The following is a 23,480-nucleotide window of genomic DNA, read 5'->3' on the forward strand; positions in this document are numbered from 1 at the left end:
GGTGCAGTTGGAAAAAAAGTGAGATAACTTTCCTGAAACACGTAGTTTGAGCTTTCACGGTGTCCGTAGTTCTCTAGATAAGAGCGCTTCACAAGCAAGCGCTTGCTATGAGCGCTGAACAAGCACACGTGTATTTTTCCACCTGGGCTGTGCGGAGCAGTGAAGAGACACCGAGGGAACCGTATCTGATGGGGAAACACGAATTGTAGTAACACCAGCATTGTCAGTAGTTTCTTCTTCTTCTGTGGATTATAGGAAGCAGCTATGTTTTGCGTCATACTATGCATGATCTAGGGATTCCCTGACAGAAAAGATCCATTTACTCCTTGTACAAGACAACGGAGACCAGTACGTTTTAAAACATTGCACTCTTTAACCCGTTCTCAAACTGTGCCGTTGTCAGAGAAAATATTCGCCATTTTCGTGTAAACGTACACTACAAACACAACGAAACTCTATTGTTTTCACCCGAAATTGTTGTCGTGTAAACGGGGACTTAAATGTGTTACTGTCTAAAAGACAAGTACTTGACAATAAGACAAGTACTTTTAATGAAGATACGTGAGTTAAAGACGTTATTAAGTTAATGTCAACCACAGAAATTAATGAACACAAGTAATTGTGTTCGCACACATTGCCCAGATCATTAGACTGTCTCCTCCTGTTTGGCTTCTTCCCTTTAAGCAATCTTATTCCAAGTCTTCACCAGGTTAGCTATATGAACCTTACATTATGAGGATGTAAATCATGTGGATGGCAGACAGTTTTCAGTTAGAAACTTGGGTCAAGATGTGAATTCCAGCCTCTCACTGACAGCGTGTCCTTAGGCAAAAATTGCTGCAAAATCAATCAACCTACCAATAAGTCAATTTTATTTATAAAGCACCCTTCACGCTAAAAGCAGCTCAAAGGGCTGTACAGAATCATAAACAATAAACCCACAAGAAGATACATGTATCTACCTGCTCCTTTTTGAATAATGCTTCTTGCCTTTTTGCCTTTTTGAAATAAATATTCCCAACCAAAATAAAGAAAAAAACATTGAAAAACACACAAATATTAGGAAAATGTAGCAACTGAACAGAAATAAAAAAATAAAAAAAAGTCAAAAGCCTTTCTGTTATTTTGCCATTGGGCCTACAGCACAAGATTCACAATGAATCACAATGGGTACATGTGTAACAAAACAAAAAAAAAGAAGCATGATAAGACCAAAAGGGAAAAATCATATCATACACCAATCTAATAAAAAGCCAACCTACTTTGAGACCCCTATCAGTAACTATTTAAAACTCCTTAAAGTCCTGCTTGCTCTGTATCGTCTACCAGAAGGCAGCAGTTCAAACAGATGAGAATCAGGATGGATGACATCTCTAGTAACTTTTTTTGCCTCGGACAAAATACGGCTGTTAGTGTTGTCCAAGGAGGAAGCAAGAGGACATCCAACAATTCTTTTCTCAGACTTGATGATGATCCATTTCAGGAGTCTTGAGCTGCTCGTCCGGTGCCAGATGACCTCAGGGTCTAAGTTAATAGCAGCTTTGCGAGACAGGATGGTGCAAGATCGCTAAGACATTTAAAAACCACTAAAAGAAACTTGAAATCAATCCTGAGACGTACAGGGAGCCAGTGCAATGATTTTAAAAGAGATGAGTATTTTAAAAGAGATGAGTTTGTCTTCTGGTCTTGGTTAGCACAGGAGCAGCAGAGTTTTGTAAAAGGTGAAAGCTGGACAGATTGTTTGTAGGGAAACCAGAAAGCCGATGTTACAGTAGTATAAACGGCTAGAAATAAAAACATACTTTACAGTCTCAGTATTGGCCAGAGGGAGAAGAGAGGAGACTGGCTATACTTTTTACATGATGTAATCAGATACACTGTGCCTACTCTCACACTCTTATTGGTCCTTGCATTGATGCCTGCTGCATTTTGAGCAGAAGCTCCCCATTCAGCAGTTCTTATTATCCATCCATTTTCTGTACACCCTTGTCACTAGTAGAGTCAGGAGGGGTGCTGGTGCCTATCTCCAGCCAGAAAGGGGGTACACCCTGTACTGGTTGCTAGCCTGTCTTAGCAGTTCTTATCAAATTGCTCCAATCATAACTTTGCTTCAAAGTGGATTAGTGTTGAGGTTCAGTATAAACACCAGTGAAGGAATGGAAAGAAGCAGAAGAACTTCTTGGTTGTACTTAAGTACATGTGTCATGTATTTATTCTTTACTTAAGTACAGTAGATTTAATGATGGGAACTTTTGACTTGTACTCACTGCTTTTACATTCAGAATCTGTATTTTCTACTCCACTACATTTCTATTATGTGTTGCGTGTTGCGTTGCATGTTACATTCATGTCACATTGCGATTTTTTTGTTTTATTAATTTGAAATTAATTAATGACTTATTATTAAAGGTTAACTTGCTAACTTGTTAGCCTGTTATTCAAAAAACGCTTGAAAAGTCTTTCGAAAGTCAAAAATGTTTGACTTTTGAAACTCAGAAATTTCTAAGTTTTTTAAGTCTAAGTTTTTTCTAGAATATTTCTGAGATGAATCTCAAAATTTTAGAGTTTTTTGGCAGAAATGTACTCCTTTTTATTTAAAAAATAAAATCTATCTACTCTGGTCCTAATACGCTGTCATACATTTCTTCCACCCTTTTCGTTTCTACCACCTCCCGTGACACACACAGCACACAGATCCATATCTACAAATCACACAGATGAGGGAAAGCTACTGTGACATTAATCCTCTCTGGCTCAGAGCTACAGGACTAATGAGAGGCCCCTGACCCTCGCTACCATCAGGAGAGCGTGTGAGAAGGAATCTTACAAACAGAGATATTACAGTGGCTGCATGTTGCTGCTGACTGTGGGTGTTCAGTTAGCTATTCTATCCATCTAACCTGCTGTCTCACTCATCCCTAATCTCTGCTTGTGATGGGCTTGATAGTTCCCAGTGGTGCATTTGTGTTTGTGAGTGAGACGACAATTGAGTGTGTTTCTCAGTGTGCGCGTGTGTGCGTGTGTGTGTGTGTGTGTGTTCATGCGTGCTCTGGCTGGCCTGAAGGAGTCTTCTTACACTGGGTATGTGTGTGTGTGGCAGACTGTCAGGTGAAGAATTTGTGAACTGCATTCCAGGGTAATTTAGATCAAATGGCACAGAGATAACCTGAAGTGACTGGTGCACCAAGGACACAAATGCTTCATTTTAGCCTCAGTGTGGGTGATGTAACAGAGAACTCTGATGAAATATGGTGAGTATAGGTTTAACATGACAATGAAAAGAGTTGGTGTGACTCATTAGAAGCAGACCTTCACACAGGAAGCCTAAATTATGGGTCTTTGCTGCTGTGCTGTGAAAGTGAAGACCTCTGGGTGTTCCTGCAGTTACATTTATTTGAAACGTTTCCTCTGAAACGTTGTTGTAGCAGAGCTCATGATTGAGGTTTTTTACATGTGGATTGCTCTGTGGAAGTAAAATGGTTTGGTGGTGTGAGTGTCACTGCAGTCTGTTACTGAGCTCAGCAGGAAGTCAGTTTTAGCAGTTTAATAATAATCAACTCTACTTAACAGGGAACAATTAAGCGGGCCATTGTATATGGAAAAAAAGAGGAGCAAATTTCCAGTCAAAAAACTCAGAAATGTTGTGATTAATCTCAGAAGTTTTCTTGAAAAATCATAGAAATTTCCAAATTTCAAAATACTAACATTTTCAGCTTTTGGAAATTTTCTGAGTTTGAAAAGTCAAATATTTTCAAATTTCCAAACACAGTTTTCTAGAACATTTCAGAGTTTTTTCTTTTTTTTTTTTTTTTTACGTTTGTGGCTCAGAAATGTCCCTGTTTTTTCTAGAATGTTTCTGAGGTTTTTGGCCTTTTTTTAATCTATTTACCTCGACCCAAATTCTCCATTGTAATAAAGCTCAAACATAAATGTTACCATGTGCTGTACCAGATTACAGCACAAACTAATTTGCATCTGCAGTCCCTTGATGGAAAACAAATCAGTCCGGACCTAGTCTAGGCCATTCTTACACATGAAAACGTTTTGATCTGAAGGAAACATCCTGCCTGGATGTTCAGGGTGGTCGTCAACTCTGAGAAACTTCCGCATCCTTGTTAAAAAAATCCCTGTATCATGATGCTGCCGCCACCACACTTTTGCATAATGTGCAGAGTTGGTGTTAGACAACCTATAGACATCTGAATGTGGGCCAACATGTTGTTTCATCTGATCAGATGGTTCACATGTTTCTTCTGTTTTCCATCTGGCTTCCAGACACAAGACTCCTCAGGGTTTCCTTTCAGCATTAGCTTTCCCTTCTTTCATAAAGGTCAGATTTATACAGTGCATGACTGATGGTTGTCGTGGGGTCAGAGGTCAGATTCCCTCACCTCAGCTGTGATTAATATATATATATATAAAAAAATGTTTAAACTCTGAAAGAGTATAAACATTATTTAAAACTGTACTTAAAGAATTGCGATTTTCACTTTTTTCATCGTTACATATTCTATTCAAATTCCCAGAAAAAAGGACTGTCTATAGACTATATAGAGAAAGTGTTCTCACGTTTTAAGAATCATAATTCGGTTTTTAGGTTTTAAAACTGAGACACAAAATCGTTGCAAAAAAGTGGGTGGATACATGTTATTTGTAGAAAATGCTAAAAAAAAAGTTTCTTAATTTCCTCTAAAGTTTATATGTTTATGTCTTTACACTATGAACGTTTGAAATCAAAGTCAAAATTCTTGTTTGGGTACACAACGCTGGTCCATAAAGCTGATTTTGAAAAAGCACATGGTTTCCAACCTAATAAGACAAAAAATAATCTAAACTATATTCCTGGTTGTTTTTGGAGTCATTGTTGTGTCGATATTTAGTGCAGTTATTCTATATATAAAATATACTGCTAACCTGTATAAGTTGGTTTGTTATCACTTTTTGCCAAAATGGAAAGTCCAAAGAACCTGCAGCTGGTTCACCTCTCTCCTCGTTCAGATGTTGGCTTGAGCAGAACTCTGGGAGACGTTCAAAGTTTCGGACGTTGATTCAGAAACTAATCAGACACTCAAAACGCAAAATGTTACCTGCGGCAGGAGACGGTTGTCTACAGGAGGGACATGAAAGCTGGTGGAGATTCATTCCAAAATCCCTGCAGCTGTAAGGACAGAACTGGAACCAGAACCAGAACCGGAACCAGAACCAAACATGGAGAAGCAGCATTCAGCTTCTATGCTCCACTAATCTGGGACAAACTTTCAGAAAACTGCAAAACAGCTGAAACACTGAGTTCCTTTAAATCAAGACAAAATAATTTGCTTAGAGTTTCCTTTGATAACTGGGACATTGATTAATATATTTGATATATAGCTGATGATGATTTTGATGATGGCGTTTGATAACATGTAATGTTAATGCATGTTTCCTAATTGGTGACTGATGATATAAGGTACTTTGATCTGCCTCGTTGCTTAAATGTTCAAATAAACGTGACTTGTAAAACGCTGTGAGTTTTTTCATTCATTCATTTATTTTTCTGCATTGTGCTTTTCTTGCATGCTGTTGCTATTTCCAATCATTTATTTTTCCTCTTCTATCACATCCCTTCTCATGGTGGAGGTTTGTGGGGGATGGAGGGGTTCTCACTCAAGTTTTTTTTTTTTTTTTCCAGGTGTTGCATGCGGCTCCGCCCACCCTCTGTCCGCCCAATCCCCCCGCCCCCACTCTATTCCTCCCATCCCTCCCGGCTGCTCCCTGTGCATGAAGCAGGGGGAAGGGCCCACAGCCACGCAGGGGCTCCAACGGTCCAGCAGTCCGACAGAGCAGCGAGATCCGAACTGGAGGGAAGGAATCTGCTGCACAGTATTTTGTCTCCGGACCAGGTTGAGTTATTTCCTGACGGACAGAGAGCCACAGAGTTTTCCTCAGAGCTCGTTTCGTTTCTCCTCTGCCTTGGAGCGCAGCGACGGGAATCTCTGCAACTATTAGACAGGATGTCGGACCTTCCAGTCAATGACCACCTCGCTGGGATCTTATCAGATTTTGAAGGTATGTGGGACGGTAATATTGAATTACTTTGCTGCAGGCTAAAGTTTGGAACGCAGTAAAACAGACCCTGGAGTATATCCATTTTATTTTATTTTATTTTAATTAAAAAAAAAAAAAAAACAGGACACAGTAGACCTGTTTAACTTTTTGTGATAGCTTTAATTTTTGCCAATTTTCTGTTGTGTTTTTTTTTTTTTTTTACTCCAAATAATCCACTAACTTAAAAAAGTTCCAGTTGGTTTCAGACTGCAGAGCTAAAGCCTGCTCTGGCTTGTAGTGTAACAGGACTGCAGTTCAACTATCATGTGAAAAACATTTAATTCACCTGAATGTGGCTACTGTATGAATAGGGCTTGTCTGGTGTGTGTGAGTGTGTTGTGGGAGTGGGGAATAGAGTATCTTCAGATCTTCAGATGCTCTGAATGAGCTGCTGTGACTGCTTCCTGCCTGCTTCCTGCCTGCTTCGGGGTAAAACTCTGCAATCCCTCCAGTCAACACAAGTGCTTTAGTGAACAAACATGCGTACAGTACAGCATGTGTTGGTAGGCCTGATGCTACATGCTACGTGTCTTTTGATGCTGGATTTCAAATTAAACTACAGAGAACTTCCCAGTGGTTGAGTTTTGTAGATGAACATTTTAAAGAAACATCCAAACTCCATGCGGACATTTCTGCTCTCTGCAGCCTCTCCAACATCCCCAACCAGCAACTGACTCATTACTGACCTTTCACACTCAGGTCCAATTGGTGACAATAAAGTAACATTTTTATTTTCAGAAGAAGAAATGACTTTGTTAGCTGTTTCAGTCCAGGTTTTCATCAAATCTGTAACTGAACAGTTCACTTCATTGTTTCGGGTCCAGTGTGCTGTTATAGGACTGGACAATAAAAAACACACACGTGTATATATATATATATATATATATATATATATATATATATATATATATATATATATAGCAGTAGACATGATCAATATCAATAGATAATACATCTGATAGAACATTCTCTGAACTCTGATCCAGAACCTCACAGCATTCTGGGAGATGTAGGCAGAGGAAAGGCTTTTCACAGCAAGCAAAGCGAGGTTTATGGCATCAACTAACATCTTTGGTTACCTAGCAACAATGTGCTAGTAGTTTCAGGTTTTGTCACTGAGCCTAATAACTGTTGTAAAATAAAAACAGCATTTAGTGAAAACTGTGGATAAAACAGGAAAGGTCATGTCACCGGTTTGACAGAATTTCAGATATTTTAAACAAAATCAATTCAGCAATTATGGATATCTACTGACATGAAATGCTTATATTGTGATACATTTTTCAGCCATATTATCCAGGCCTATGCTGTCATTCTGGTTCAAAATTCAGTTAAAGTCGTAACAGTCCAATCAAGTCATATAGGCACTTTAAATTTAGTCTGTGGAAGGAAAATGTGAATAGTTGCAACGGGGTTGCTACCTTTCATGTAAAATATGGAGTACTCTTATATTTGACAGTTAAATGTTGCATTTTCTGCGATACGGGACGGGGTTTGATCTTTAGTTTTATAAATACAAAACTATCACACACACAACAACACTAAGTGTAACAATAATGAACAAAGAAAAAACATAAGTATTAAAGAATCAGGACAATGTCAGTGAGGATTAACACAAGAAAAGTTTTTTTTAATTTGTCTGTGTGTGTTTTCAACAGCATATGGTGCGGTCTTTAATTTATATTTTATTTGTTTCATCTTCAATATTCCCTTGACTATGAGGGAACAACATTATTACATAATTATTGTCAGCAGTCTGACTGTGCTAATCTGTCCCACTCAGACATCTTTTCCCTTGATAACATGTGGAACATTCAGCAGACAAACAGAACCTGCTCCACCTTTTCTGGGCTGCAGACCCAGCAGAGTCCGTGAGCCCTGGTCACAGACACCTTATTTTTGCCGATCATTTTCTCACCACTGCCCTGCATGTTTTGCGAGTTTCCTTGCTTCAGTCCAGGTGATTTCAATTGGCAGGTGTTTGCTGAACTGCAATCAGCTGAATCAGGTGTAGAAAGGCAGGGAATTATGTGATGTTGCTCTGAAATTGTTAGGTAGACCTGCCTCTCAAAATTGACATTACTGGAAAAATAGATTTTTTTTTATCAGTTTGGTCTCTACTCATGTAAAAATTACCACTGAGCTTGTGGCTGTTCCAGACACTTTGTGTTACTTTTACGCTGATGCAAGAAAAGGTCACCCAGAATGTTTAAATTCTACCATTTTTGACTAAATTCTACCATATAACACTTTGATGGTAGAGCACCATGAAAGTGCTTTATTTTCCTTGTTTTGCAGATAATTTTCTCACCACTGCATCTCATGGGGTATCCTCAGCTTTCACAAAGCAATTATGCTTGAAACAAAACACCTTTAAATGTGCTGCCATTACTTGTCTTCTCTCATTCCTGCAGATTAAATAAAGGCAGCACGTTGGAGCAGCGAAGGGTCTTTTTCTTAGGCAATTCAGTTTAATTTGAATAACACATTTCATGTACAGGACCATTCAAGATGAAACAGATTTAGACACAAAACAGGGAGTTTAAAAATTAAAATTGAATACCAAAAGTACAGCACATAGTGGTAAATTACTGAAATTCAACAGAGCCTTGACATTACACACCTTTTGTATCTGCCTTCCATTCAGAACAGTCCTGTCTTTAAGTGCAGTGTTAACAAGGATTAAGTGCTCTGGCTGTCATGTGATGGAGCTTTCATAATCACACTGAATGGATTTCTGCTTGCAGCGCTGTGAATGAGCATGCTTCCTCTTGCCTCTGCCTCTCTCCATCACCTTTGAAATTTTCTCCATAATCCATCAAATGTCAGAGCTGCTGTCAGCGTTATTAAAAAGTTTTAGCAGCCTTGTTGAAACAGAGTGTATGAGGTACAGATTAGCTTGGAACGGTTAAATAACAGGCCAACAACAAGAAAATGATTAATGGACACCAGAGCTGCTCAGAGTGAGGAAGCACATATAGAGAGGAGGAGGAGACCGCCCCAGTTTAAATAGTTTGCTCTTCCTCAGGGTTATCAGTCATGGCTCACAGCCCTGCAGGGACACCGGCAAAGACAGAAAAGAGAAAATCTGCACTGCTTTGATTCTGGTCCTCAGCATTCTTCTGTGTAGACAGGTGCTTCTCTGGGCCTCTAAACAAATTACTTTAAACTGTTAGACAGGATCTCTGCTGATCCATTTGACACCATGATTCCACCATTAGACATTAGCATGGCTGTGGAGATAAAGGACAAAGATAGGCAACAGGTGTGGATCTGTTACCAAGGTACCAAGATGTTTCAGAGATAACATCCATACGGTTTAAAGATCTTTCAGTGAAATGACACATTGTACATTACTTGTTGCTCTGGAGAATAAAGGTCGCAGTTGTAGTTGTGCCCTCTCCCACCTGTAGATGGCGATCACTGGACAGCTGGCAGAAATCCTCTGCATCTTTCATTTGCCTTGAACAGTGTTTCCCAACCCTGGTCCTCCAGGCGCACTGCCCTGCGTGTTTTAGGCGTTTCCTTGCTTCAGCCCAGGTGATTTCAGTTGATGGGTGTTTGCTGAACTGCAATCTGCTGAATCAGGCGTAAAGCAGGGCAACACCTTCGATATGCAAGACAATGTGTCTGCAGGACCAGTGTTGGGAAACACTGGCCTAGAAGAAATAGCATTTTTTCCCAAATTACCAATTTTATTAAGTTAGCACTGTTTTTAAAGTGCAGCTTTACAATCTGTACTCTACTCTCAGTGGTGTTGAGATTTTTTACATTTGTATCTTCCTACCTGGTATTCTCAAAGATTCTCAGTCCTCTTGGAGAGCTCCCGTCCTTTGATCCGTTTATTTGGAACAAAAGCGGTCTTGACTGTTTTTGTTTGTTGTAGTTAGCTTTCATATTGTGATTTTTTTAAAAGTGGATCTTAACTTGTAAACAAAGTCGCACCGGTGTCCCTCTGGACAGAAATGATGGGGGTGGGACAGATGACAGACCTGGACCAAAAACAAACTATAGAAGTCCTGCGTGTTGCATTGTGATGTTATTACAGCTCCAATAACATTTTGAATGTTGAGAGCAGATCATACAATGCAGGATGCACAATGTGGTGTTTAACATTTTGGAACGGTGTTGGTAAATGCTGCTCTAAGCTGAATGAGACGAGATGCTCTGCACCTCCTGACCCACGACATGACACCAGCAGCATCGCTAAGCAGAAAACGGCAAACTAGCTCATCGTTACCATGACGCCCATTAGTGGTGGCTCTTGAAATACATAAAGGTTCAGATCAAAGCAGGTCTGTATTCAGGCTAGAAGTAAAATATACAAGATGTTGGAAGCTGATAGGGAACACCTCAAAAAGTGGGTCAAACTCCGATTGTTTAGACATGACTGAACTCTGAGGAATTCTTACTAATAAAAGACGGAATTCTGTGTAATAGATGATGGAATTCTTTGTTATAATGGACGGAATTTGTTGTAATCAAGGACGGGATTCTTAATAAAGTAAGGAATTCTTAGTAATATACGACAGAATTCTTTCTAATAAATATTGGAATTATCAGTAAAGGAAGGGATTCTTAGTAATAAAGGACGGAATTCTTTGTAATCAAATACGGAATTATAATTAAAGGAAGGAATTCTTATTAATAAATGATGAATTTCTTAGTAAAAATGATGGAATTCTTAGTAACAAAGAATGGAGTTCTTTGTAAGAAAAAATGGAATTCTTTTTTACAAAGAATAAGAAAGGAAGGGATTCATAGTAATAACTGATGGAATTCTTAGTAGCAGAAGACAGAATTCTTTGCAATAAATATGGTTACATTATGACGAGTCAGTCAAGTCTGACATCTTGGAGAAACACGTGTGTAAACTTTATTAAGGGGCACAGATTACAAGTTTTATTTACGCTCTGGTTCTGCTAAAGGTGAATCTTTTGAAATAAACAAGCCCAGACTCAACTCCTCCACCTTAAAGTTGTTCCACTTGGCAGGTTGAAGTTCTTGTCATAAGTGTTTACCAGTTCACTGGTCAGTAATTGCAGGGAATAATTATGTTGTTAGTTGAAGCAATCAGCATACATTTCTTCACACTTGCATGTGTTACTTTAACTTCAACAGTCCCCAGAGACCAAACAGATGAGGTAAAGATTGCAGATGTGAAATTAAAATCACAGATAGATGGCATTAGCAGATAATTTAACTCACTACCCTTAAAGCAAAAAGAAGAATCAGAACAAAATTTGGTCCCAGCTTAGACCAGTGTTGGGTATGTAAATGGTTTGATTTAGAACAGGGGTGTCCAAAGTCGGTCCTCGAGGGCCGGCATCCTGCATGTTTTAGTTCTCTCCTTGGTGGTAGTAACAACCTCCTCAGCAAGTCAGTGTTCTCCTTAGGCCTTCTAGCGAGCCATCATTTGATGCAGGTGTGCTAAACTAGGGAGAGAACTAAAACATGCAGGATGCCGGCCCTCGAGGACCGACTTTGGACACCTCTGATTTAGAAGGAGCTAGTGCACCTAGAAAAGGCACAACAGGAAATGGAATATGGCAACACAGGTGGAGGCATAATAGTTCAAGCAGAAATTCAGATAATTGAAATAGTGAAGGGAGATCACTAGACACAGTGCAGCTCAATCCCTCCAACATTAAGCAGCTGGTGATCGGCTTTGGGAGGGACAGACCCAGTCCAAGAATTCTTAGTAATAAATTAATTCTTATTTATTCATTTAGTAAGGACGCACCTAAAAGTTGTAGGATGGTAGCTCTCGAGGACTGGACTTGGCACCCCTGATCTATACCCATTTGTCCTTGCAGAGTTTCTGCCCTAGACAGATTGCCATTCCATTATGGGGCAACATGCCACTTCCGAGGCAGACCTTTCCAAGTTGGACAAATTGATGAGCTGGGCAGACTCAGCGGTCAGCTCCAGGCTGGACTGTCTGGCTACTGTGGCACAGAGGAGGATATTGCTCTGGACAATGGTGGCCACTCTGCACACGTTCATCAGCAGCCAGAGAAGTTTGTTCAGAGGAAGGCTGCTCCTTCCAAAGTCCAGGACCATCAGACGGAGGAACTCCTGTCTCCCACATGCAATCTAACTATCCAGCTGCTCACTGGGACTCATCCCTGGGTGTGGGTGCTGCAGGGTTGTGTCAATGTTGCCCCGTAATGGAATGGCAATCTGTCTAGGGCAGAAACCCTGCAAGGACAAGTGGGTATAGATCAGAGGTGCTCAAGTCCAGTCCTTGAGAGCTACCATCCTGCAACTTTTAGATGCATCCTTACTCCAACAGACTGGGGTCAGCTCTGAACAGGCCTCCAACACACCTGAATCAAATGATTCAGGTGTGTTGTACTGTTGTACTGCATTGTACTTCCTTGCTCCTTGTTGGAGCAAGGAAGTATCTGAAGGCTGCAGGATGGTAGTTCTTGAGGACTGGACTTGAGCACCCCTAGTATAGATGATATATGGGTGGAAAACTAAAATCTGTCCATTAGTCCATCCTCCTGGCTCTGATTGGTTGTTTTTGACTGAGTGGTGTATTTCTGCAGATAGTACTGGAAACACTGGGAGAAGGCAGGGGAGCTGTCATGACAAAAATGATAATTTTAACAACTGTGTAAAAACATTTTTTATTTTATAAAAGTTACATTCTGCAGCTTTAAGCTAGCCTTAAACGACTGCTGTTGTGATTTAGTTCTGATGTTATTTTCCAAACTGGAAACCAATTTGGAGGACCAAAGAGGGGTGAGAGGTGCCATGTTAGGGGTGAGGCACCCCCTAACACTATAGTGGGGCTGTAAACAGGAGGCATGCACTGATGATGGTGATAATGTTCATGTGTAGGGTCCGCCTGCATCACGTTGATGTTCTCCTGGTGGCTCCCCCTATCTTTCCCACTCAGATCTAGTGAAGATATGCAGATTCTGGAGAGTCATTTATAGCTCTGGGCTGACTTGCCTGAGGATGCAACAGCAGCACGGCTCCATTCCCTGAGTGCAGCCTGGTCTGATGGGTGGAGGCAGCAGTGGGGAAAAACATGGGACCACCAGCTCAAACATTACCTGCAATTTCATTTCATTTCATTCCCAGGACTCCAGCTTCAACCCTAATTACCTTCCCTCAGGATGTGTGTCAGATTTCGTAAATCCTAAACATTTTTTTTTTTTTTTTACAACTGAGCATTTCTCTACATTTACAGTTAAGTCTATTAAGTGTAAATGCAGTCCATGTTTCTTAATTAGTAAACTGTTAGAAACTTCTCATTTTAACTTTGATGGCTATGTAGGAGTTTTGCATGGGATTGTAAGGTTGTATGATACCTGGGAGTTAAAAAAAATCTGTCCGTCTGTCAATCATTAAGCAGATACACAGTACAGAAAATATGTTGAACTGAAATAATGTCAAGCTGAGTGTACACATCACAGACACCAGAGAAAAGTCAGCTTATGTCTCAGTGTGTAATAACTGGTTGTTCTCAGCAGGATGTTTAATATGTATTGCCACATTTCATGGATTGGACCGTTTACTTAGCAGACAGTCCCAGGTGTGTTGATGTGCAGCCGTTTGCTCCAGGAGGAACATATAATCTCTCTCTGTCATGTGTGGTGGTTGAGAGGTGGTGAGGATGAACGCAGGAGACCCAGATGATGATGATGAATTTAATGAGTGTAGCCCAAAAACAGTCCAGTCAGGCATCATGGCAGCAACAATAGCACACAGCTAATAACCGGTAGCAGCTAACAAGGAGTCTGAATACAGGAGCTAAGGCTAACCAGGACGACTGGAGAGCTAGACATAAGATGTACGACAACGATCCGACAAGAGACAAAGACAACAGGTGGACTTAAATACACAGGGAGGGTAATCAAGGAATGAGACACACCTAGGAAGCAATCAACGGGGAAGACGCAGAGACAACAGAGACTCACAGGAAGAAAACTGAACACAGAAAACCCTAAAAATAATTACACAGAAGCACGGATCATGACACTCTCCAGTGTTGTCTGGGTGTGAATGGGATCTTCTCATAGTTGGATACACCTGGCTTACAAAGGCAGATATGGGAGTTAAGGTTGAACAAAACTGAACAATATGTCTATACACATGGTGGTAAAATAGTTTAGTCTATTTAACTATTTTTTCCATGTTAGAACAAACTAAACCAAATACAGCAGAAAGCCCGTAGTGTGCTGTCCAGTATCTGAGAGCATTAGCCTGTGGTGAAAAACTACAGCTAACTTTTAACCTCTAAACCACACATGTAGATTATCTAACATCATCTTGACAGAATTTGAATCTAAACTACATGAACTGCCATCAGACTCATGGTTCACTGTATGTTCATATTGAAAGGTGGAGTAAGTTTTCACTGAGATTAATTAGAAAATCTGTATCAGCTCATTTACTGAGAACTAGTTCTCAATTCCCATAGCTAATGCTAATGTAGCTTAACTTCCTGAAGATGTTGATGCTGGTTTTTCAATTCACTTCAACTTAAAACTGTATTAATCTCCAAGGGGAAATTTAAAAGGTGCAGAGAACGGCATGAGTACGTACAGACACATGAGCACATAGAAATAACTTTAAAAAGTGCAATAATAAGGAAAATGCTTTAAAAAAAGGAATTAAACATTTTTATTGAAGAGAAACAGGTTTAGGCAAGGACAGATCTGAGTCCAGGAGATGCATTGCTCTGAGGACAAATGTGTTTTTCCTCATCTTGGACATCTGAGTCTGACTCCAGAGTTCTGAAATGTGTCACAATAAACAGCATATATCACAGTTTGTTTGAGTCACATAGCTGCAGACCAGTCAGAATAGCTGACCCCTGTCCACCACAGAAGGCACCAACTATGGGCATGTCAGCATCAGAACTGGAGCAGGAAGAAGGTCTGAATGCTGTGGCTGCAGGCCCATAACTTTAACTCCTTAAAAGAATAAACTTTTTTAATGTTACATGTTCACATAATGTTAGGTATGCCTTTAGTTTTATTTCCTCATCAAAAATATACCTGCAGTGTCACCTTGATTCTTTCATGTATGTTTGAGAAATCCTTTACTCTCCATGGCAACCATTCAGCTGTGCAAAATGCACGGTTGGACGTAGCCCCACCTTTGAGACGCAACTCTTCCTCAGAGCTGCAGATTCCGAGCTTCTGCCTCACAGAGCAGCTCTGGCCTGTAACTCCTCCACTCAGCTCCTTCAGACTTGCCAGCAGCAATTAGCAAACACCTGGTAGAACTGCTGCTGAAAAGTAGCTCATTATAGGAGCTACTTCTCAGTGAAACACTGGTAAGAACATTATTAAAGAGTTGATGGAGTGATGTTGTGATAACTTCCTGAAAGCAGAGTTTCAGAAAGAACAAGCATGTCTTAAAGTGACAAAGGCCCAATTTCAAGGTTTTAAATTGTGAAGTCAAATTTCTTTCAAGTCATATTTAATATATACAGGATTTTTTTTAACTGGAGGTAACATAATTACTTGATTGTGCTATAAGATGATTTTTATAACTGGAAAACACATGATACTGCCCCTTTAAGAAATCAATGCGATAGGAAATCTCGGATTCTGCCATTCATATGGCTGTTCACTGACGTTTACCATTTAATAGCAATCATTGCCATGGCCTCTTTCAGCAGCATAATGCAATCTACTCCTAAGCAAAAATGCTTCAGGAATGGTCTGAGAAGCACAAGAATGAGTTGAGGAGTTGACCTGGCCTCCAAATTCCCCAGATCCCAATCCAACCCTGCGTCTGCAGGATGTGCTATCATGTCTGATCAGTGAAAGTGGTTTCAATTCAAGAGATGTTTTTTTAGTTCCACTTCATATAAAAACCCTGACAATGATCAAGGAGCAGAGTGAAGACTTCCCTCTGTTTACGTTTATGAACAAAAATGACTAACTTGATGGTGTTTTCGGTTAAAGCAGTTCACCAGTTAACCTGTGCACAATAATGAATATTTAATCTCATACCAGTCTTTGAAAGTATAATTTGTATATTGTACAATCTCCTCTTACTATACATCAGATATGGTGATTTTGACCTCAATATTTGCATTTCAATTAACCATAAAACTGCAAGTTGAAATTATGAAAATAAATTTGCTTAATGGGAACACACCAATTTAGAAAAAAACTAAATTTGTCTGGTAAAAAGTTTTTGTGGTGGGATGAAATGTTTTTTCAGCCGTATGGGAATAGATGTATATTTCAAAACTGCAATGGAAACTTTTTTTTTTAACATCACACGATGCATCAACTGGATGTTACCACTGGCAAAAACATTAAAGACAACAGGAAGTAGTATTAGGATGATGTTCTGTTTTGTTTTTTTCAAACACTGTGCAACTGGCTCCACAGCATCACATTTCATAATGTGATGGGTCCACAGTTCTTATGTAAAATCACTGACTACAATTTTCCCAAAACACCTCATATGTAGCTGCTCCCCAGTAGGCAGGACTTGTCCCTCCAATGCCTGAATAAGACGCTGACATCTCCTCTGATTGGCTGATAGATGATGAGCACCATGGCTGAATTATGAATATGTCTCATGTAACTGTTTACATCCAAAGCTGAAATGATTTTTGATGGTTTATCACATGTGATTTTAATTTCATTTCTTATGTAATGAAAACACCACAATTATGAAATTGTATTTTTCAACATTAGCAGAATTTAGACAAAGATTTGGACACATTTGTGATGGAAAGGCAGCTACTGATAAGGCAGAGTAACACCTTCTCCAACTCTTCACCTGTCAAGTATGGAATGCTTGGTATTGGACCAGACAAATTCCTACGATTTTATTAAATAGCCCGGGCTTGTGTCAGGAAATATGACAGCAACATTACACTAAAGGATAAAGTTCATAGAAGTTGGGATTTCTACATGCATGCAGTTAATGAAAACACATGTAAATCAGGTGAAACAACCTGCAGGAGGATGGACAGACTGACAACCCTATTCGGGTATTCTGTGTGTGTGTGTGTGTGCGTGTGTGTGTGCGTGCGTGTGTGTGTGCGTGTGTGTGTGTGTGTGCGTGTGCGTGCGTGCGTGCGTGCGTGTGTGAGAGGGAGGGGATAATGAAGAGACAGAGAAACAACATTAGGCGCTGACTTTAACAGATGACATATTGTCTAACAGGGTCTGCTCAGGTAAAAGGTAAAACGGAGCTGAAATGAGGAACATTACTGTCACAGGTAATTATTTCAGCAGAGTTTGAAATGGTGCCAGCAATTACCTGATACCAGGACGTCTTATCTACTGCAGGGAGGGCAGGTCTGGGCCTGCAGCCTGGGTGAGCCAAGTCGAGTCCACACATAGACATCCTCAGACTGCCTGGAGCCTGCAGAAGCTGAGGGCCAATAGCTGTGCAGCTAGGTGTGTGATTTAAGGCTTGGCTGCTACCAGTCATTAGTTTTGTTAGCATAGCTCTTGAAGCTAGCACATAAACTGCCTCGAACACAAATTGTTGCTCGTTAATATGGCATACAGCAGCTGCTCAGGTTTGAACATGCGTTTCATTTTTATTTAGCTAAAATTAGGCTTCATTGCACCTAATTATTATTTTATTTCTATCACAAAGATATCCAAGCAGAAACTAGCTTAACAAAAGGATTTTTTTTTTTCTTATGAATAAAAGTGGTACAGCATTCTTTAGCACAGTGGTTCTTAACCTTTTTTGAGGTACCGAACCCACCAGTTTCATATGCACGTTCACTGAACCCTTCTGTAGTAATAAATAAAATATGATTTTTTCCCCCCCCAAATTCAAGTCATAGGGGTGACCCATCTAGGGTCTAGTTGGGTCACCCCAAGATCACTAAGTCTTCTTATAAGGTAGAGTCTCTGAGAACAGTTTTTCAAAATATAGTCAGTGTTTTCAGCAAAGTTGAGCTGAATGTCCAGGAACGACCCAAGGTATTTAAAATTTGCCACAGTTTCAACAGGTTGGCCATCGAGAGAAACTGGAACCACTTTAAGGTCTTGTTTAGATCATTTAATTATCTCTACATTCTTAAGATAATGAAACATTAATAATAAATAATAAAGACTTTGCAGTATTCTGATTTAGTAATGTAATTATATTAGTTGTGTTACCATCCCCATAGAGACAGTAGCAACCCCGAAAAGATGCGACTAAGGAGCAGATTTAGAAGTACACCGAAAGCTACAGAATTTGGTTAAAACGGTGAGTTTTGCTGAAGTAATTAAAGACACAAGTTCAAATCCATGCTTAGAGTGGAACTCCTTCAATCAGTGCTCCTCCGCAGCACTGATTGGCCAAGCAATGTAACGTGATCCTCTGCAACAAGTGATGGCAAAGTGGGGCGCGTCATCACAACATCTTTACCTTCGCAGCAGAGGCTCCACCGAACCCCTGGGGTTCAACCGAACCCAGGTTAAGAACCACTGCTTTAGCACTTGTTGACGTGTTGTTCTTAAAGAAATAGCGTTGTGTTTCTGTAAGAATGCTTTTAATGAAAGCCGACTCTTATCTCATTCTTTGCCATAATTTGTCTCATCACAACCATCGCAACAAAAAACAGAGGTTAATTGTGTGGTGCAGGGAAAGTGATACATGGTTTTCAATATGTTTTACAAATAATACAATTAAAGCTGCAGCTTTGTTGAGGTTTGTCTCTTCCAGCTTTTAATCTCTATAGATTGAAAACAATTCCCATCTCAAGCCTTCTTCAATGATTTACATCATGTTAGAATGTTATTGCCTCATTGAAAGCATATCTGGAGTGTTGCTTTGATTTCTTTATGCATGATTGAGAAAATCCTTTATTCTCCACGGGAACCATTCAGCTGTGTAAAACGCTTGGATGGACCTAGCCCCTCCTTTAAGAAGCAACTCCTCCAAGGAGCTGCAGTTTCTGAGGCTCCGGCTCACATATCAGCCCTTCCCTGCCACTCCCCAACTCAGCTCCTTCAGACTAGCCAGCAGTAATTAGCAAACACCTGGTTGGACTGAGCATCTGCTGAGTTCATTATAGGAGCTACTTCTCAGTTAAACACTGGTAAAGATGTTGTAAAAGGGTTAATAGAGGAGCCATGTTGTGATGACTTCCTGAAGGCTGAGTTTCAGAAAGAGCAGGAGTTTTTAAAGAGACAGAGACCAAATTTCAAGGAAACAAATTACAAAGTCAAATTTCTCTTAAGTCATATTTGATAGATATGGCATTTTTGTAACAGAAGGTAATATAGTTACCTGATTGTAATAGAAAATGGTACACAGTGCCTAAAAAACACATAACACTGCCCCTTTAAAAGATGCCTTTGAGGAAAAGATGGCACTACTTATTTCATAGATCTGCCATCAAAATGTAGCTTCAGTTTCTTTGTTTTGTTGTTGCTGTTGTTCTACAAAGAAATAAATTAAATCCTACCGTAGGAGTTCTACTATATGAGTGGTCAATTGACTGAACAATGAGCCAAGTCTTGGTTGGTATTTTATTCTACCACCCCCGACCCCCACATCCTTTCATGGTGTGTCACATTGCAATGGCTGATTTTTGTAATGAAACCCCCCACTTGATGTTCTGACTGCAGCGACGACCTCAATCTGCCCTTTGTGCTTACAGGAAGAAGGAATGTGTGTGTGTGTGTGTGTGTGTGTGTGTGTGTGTGTGTGCGTGTGTGTGTGTGTGTGTGTGTGTGTGTGTGTGTGTGTGTCCTTCTCTGTAGAAGGGGACACTTTTCCCATAGAAGGGCAGGCGTCTACACTCCATAAGCCAACAGACAGAGCTTTGCGGTTCCACAGGTACAGCTACATGTGAACTCTACGTTGGAGTTTAGCCTTTAGCTCTTAAACATGACTGAACCAATGACTCGTAATGAACTGGTTTCTTCTGGAAACATTTATTCAAGCTTTCTGAATAGTTGAAGCTTAAACAACATACTCAGAAATTGACATTATGTTGGTCAAGATGTTCAGCAAAACTCAGTTTGAAGTAATCCAATCAAGAGGTTATTTTAACTTTCCATGTCTCCACAGGAAGTTGTAATATTCAAAAATAAAGTACTTTTTTTCTCCGTAGGGTGGCTGGGCTCTCCCTGATAGGGAGAAGCTCGGTCATCCGGGAGGGACTCAGAGTAGAGCTGCTGCTCCTTCACATTGAGAGGAGCCAGTTGAGGTGGCTCGGGCATCTGGTTAGGATGCCTCCCCGATGAGGTGTTCTGGCCTCATCCCACCAGGAGGAGGCCCTGGGGAAGACCCAGGACACACAGGAGGGACTATGTTTCTCAGCTGGCCTGGGAACGCTTTGGGATTCCCCCTGAAGAACTGGAACAAATGGCTGAGGAGAGGGAAGTCAGGGCCTCCCTTCTTAAGCTGCTACCCCCGCGACCTGACGCCGGCGGAAAACGATGGATGGATGGATGGATGGATGGATGGATGGATGGATGGATGGATGGATGGATGGATGGATGGATGGATGGACTTGTGTTGAAGTACATGTTTTTTCCAACATGAGTTTTAAGAAGGAGAGGCAGGAGAGGAAGCTTTGGAAAGTGGGAAGCTCACTTGCATTTTTCTTTTATTAGGGATGGACCACCATGAGATTCTGACAGATTGATAACTTTATATAAAAATACATACGTTTTCTGGACTCAACACAGAAAATGACAAATTGTTCAATACAACATCAATAATCTCCTTTATGTCAGTGTGAAGGCACAAATATTTCACCTGGATAAAGAACTACAGTATTGATTATTAGTTCTAATAATGTTATCTAGACCAGCTCTTACTGTTATCTTATAGTAAATCAGACTTAAGCAAACATTTAGATACCACCACATTTAGTAGTTTAAATGCTAACTTTGCAGAATAATTGATTTTTTTTTTTTTTTACCTTCTGCTATTTTAACAGTAACGCAATATAAATAAACTGATATCAGGAATATTGGGCTACTGTCCAAACTTTTTGTCAATGGAAATAATTTTTTTAAGGTTGGGAATATTGTGGCTTTGATTAAATCCAGGTTTTAGTCCTTAACCTTTTAAACATCAGATATGAATATTTGCAAATTGCAATTTTTTAATGAGGTATAGAGCATAGAGGTAGAGCAGGTGACCGTATGCAGGTTTTTAGTCCTCAATGCAGCCATTCTACTTTGACCCTTTACTTCAGCCCATTTCCTGTCTGATTACTGTGAATAAAGGGCACTTATACAACACAATCTTTATAAATAAATAATTAAATATCTGAAATCCGGCTGAAATGGTACATCTGTGTGACTAGCTGCTGCTTTTCAGTTCTCTAAGGATTTCTAAACCTTTCTATTAACTTACTTCAACACCACATTTGCTCATCTCAATTAAAAAAAAAAAAAATCAAAATATCCCTTCTGGGCTCTCCAGTCTCAGTTTAGCTGAGCTGATTTGATCTGATCTGTTTCATACCACTGACCTTTATTGTGACCTGAATCTTCCTTGTCTCCATCTGCAGCACTGAAGAGATCGTTCGATGATGAAAACATGGATGACATGACATCTGTCACCTCAGCTTCCTCTGTCTCTGCCTCCATTTCCCCGTCTTCCTCCCGTTTCATCCTGAACCACAACAAACCCACCATGGGGCCAGGAGGAGGTGGCCCGTCTCCTCCTTTTGCCGTCAGCAACAACAATAGCACGGTCTCTGCAGCAGACTCCCACATACGTCTGAGTTCCGGTCTCAGTCCCGTCCTCAAGAGCCGCGCTGTAGGCAGCAGCTTGTCCTTCAACAGAGGAACCATGAACAGGCCAGTCGTCCCCAACTCCAGCTCCTCTGTGACCAGAGCTGCTTCCTTCCAAAGCAGGTTGAACCCCAGCTTCTGCTCCACACTGTCAGGGCCTGGCAGTGACAACGACAGCCTTTACAGCTCTACGTCCAGCCTGGAGTACTCTACTGGTGGAGGCCATACCATGCCAGCTAACAAGCTATCCTCCTATCACAGCCCTCCACCTCAGAGGGAGTACTATGGATCTAAGCTCAACTGGTCACAACATCATGAAGCGAATACGGAGAAGTTCTCCTCACATGGAAGTGTTTTCAAGTCGGAGGTGAACCAAGGACCTGAGCTGATGCTGGATATGAGAGAGCCTCAGGTGTTAAACCACAGCACCATGTCAATTCTTGACTACCAACTTCCAGGAGAGGGGAACTTGGGAATTCTAAGAGATGGTGGTGGTGGCGGCATGTCTCCAGGAATGAAATATGTTGATGCAAATTTTAACTGGAACGGTCTGCGTAGTGGAAACTCCTTTGAAGAATGCAGATCAAAAGAAGTTTCCCAAAAGCGGCTTCGGGCCGTCAAGAGTCCGCAGCCCAAAGCCAAAGAACCTCCACGTCTCAACAAGTTTCCTTTGGATCTGGACAGCCTGGTCAGCAGCGTCTCACCGGCCTCCCCTTCCAAGCCAGAGGTGGGACTGAGGAGCCCAAAGGCGTCAAACCGTTCCCAGCAGAGCGCAAATGACCTTCAGAGCTACAACCCAAGCCCTCCATCCACATCTGCCAGCCCTTCAGCCTCTCTCAGCAGCCTAGACAGTTCCTCTGACACACCAGTTAGACCCAATAACTACCCACGTTCACCCGTATCTCCTCGCTCTCCTTTTCCCTCACAACATCCAGTCACTGCTCTTGAGAAGACTTGCTCTCCTGCGTCCTTTGCTCTATCCTCAGCTGAGAGCCTTCAGAGGGATCAATTCTCACAGTCCCAGGCTGGACACATGGTCTCCAATCTCCAAAGTCAATTTAGTTCTTCCAGCACCTTCAGCTCCAGAGTTATTGGATCTTTGGAAGATAGCGAATGTGATGAAAAAGAGAGCGTGGACCTGATCTTACAAAGGATTGCTTTGTTCTCTTGGCCTGTCACAACTGACACCACCACAGGACCCGCAGTCCAAACCCCAAACCCGACCCAACGTACTGCTGGGTTGTCGCCTAATTCTGGCTGTCCCACCAAGGACACACCCATCACCATGAGAAAGGAGGGGAACAAGAAATATGGAGGTAAGACAGGAAAATGAGACTGTCCACATATGTATGATTGCAGAGTGTATGTGTGTGTGTTGCACAGGGAATTTCTGTCAGTTTTTTGCACGAGGATGCTCACTTGCACAAAATATTGAAGACTGACAGAAAGACAGGGTTAGCACACAAACCTTGACCTCATACCCATTGTACTGTCATGGTTTCTATTCCCACACACACACATGCACATACACACACACACACACACACACACACACACACACACACACACACACAAAGACATTGTTTGAAATGTGTTCCCCTAGCCCTTTACATTCATCTAAACATCAAATAAGCAGTTTCCACTTCATTTATTTAGCCTAAAACGAGAGTTTGTCCTCAAAAATTAAGCAGCACA

General features: G+C 40.8%; 1 protein-coding gene across 1 annotated transcript in view; it reads left to right on the top strand.

Moving 5' to 3' along the window:
- Positions 1 to 5,588: 5,588 nt before the first annotated feature.
- Positions 5,589 to 23,480, top strand: part of LOC106917916 (uncharacterized) — a 56,683-nt gene continuing 38,791 nt past the window's right edge. The window contains exons 1-2 of the mRNA XM_014987222.2: positions 5,589 to 6,048; positions 21,560 to 23,101. Coding sequence (XP_014842708.2) covers positions 5,631 to 6,048; positions 21,560 to 23,101 — 1,960 coding nt within the window. The 5' untranslated portion in view covers positions 5,589 to 5,630. The remainder of the gene's footprint in view (positions 6,049 to 21,559; positions 23,102 to 23,480) is intronic.

Source organism: Poecilia mexicana, unplaced genomic scaffold, assembly GCF_051168715.1.
Source record: "Poecilia mexicana isolate PSO_F unplaced genomic scaffold, ASM5116871v1 scaffold_8, whole genome shotgun sequence".
Taxonomy (NCBI): Eukaryota; Metazoa; Chordata; class Actinopteri; order Cyprinodontiformes; family Poeciliidae; genus Poecilia; species Poecilia mexicana.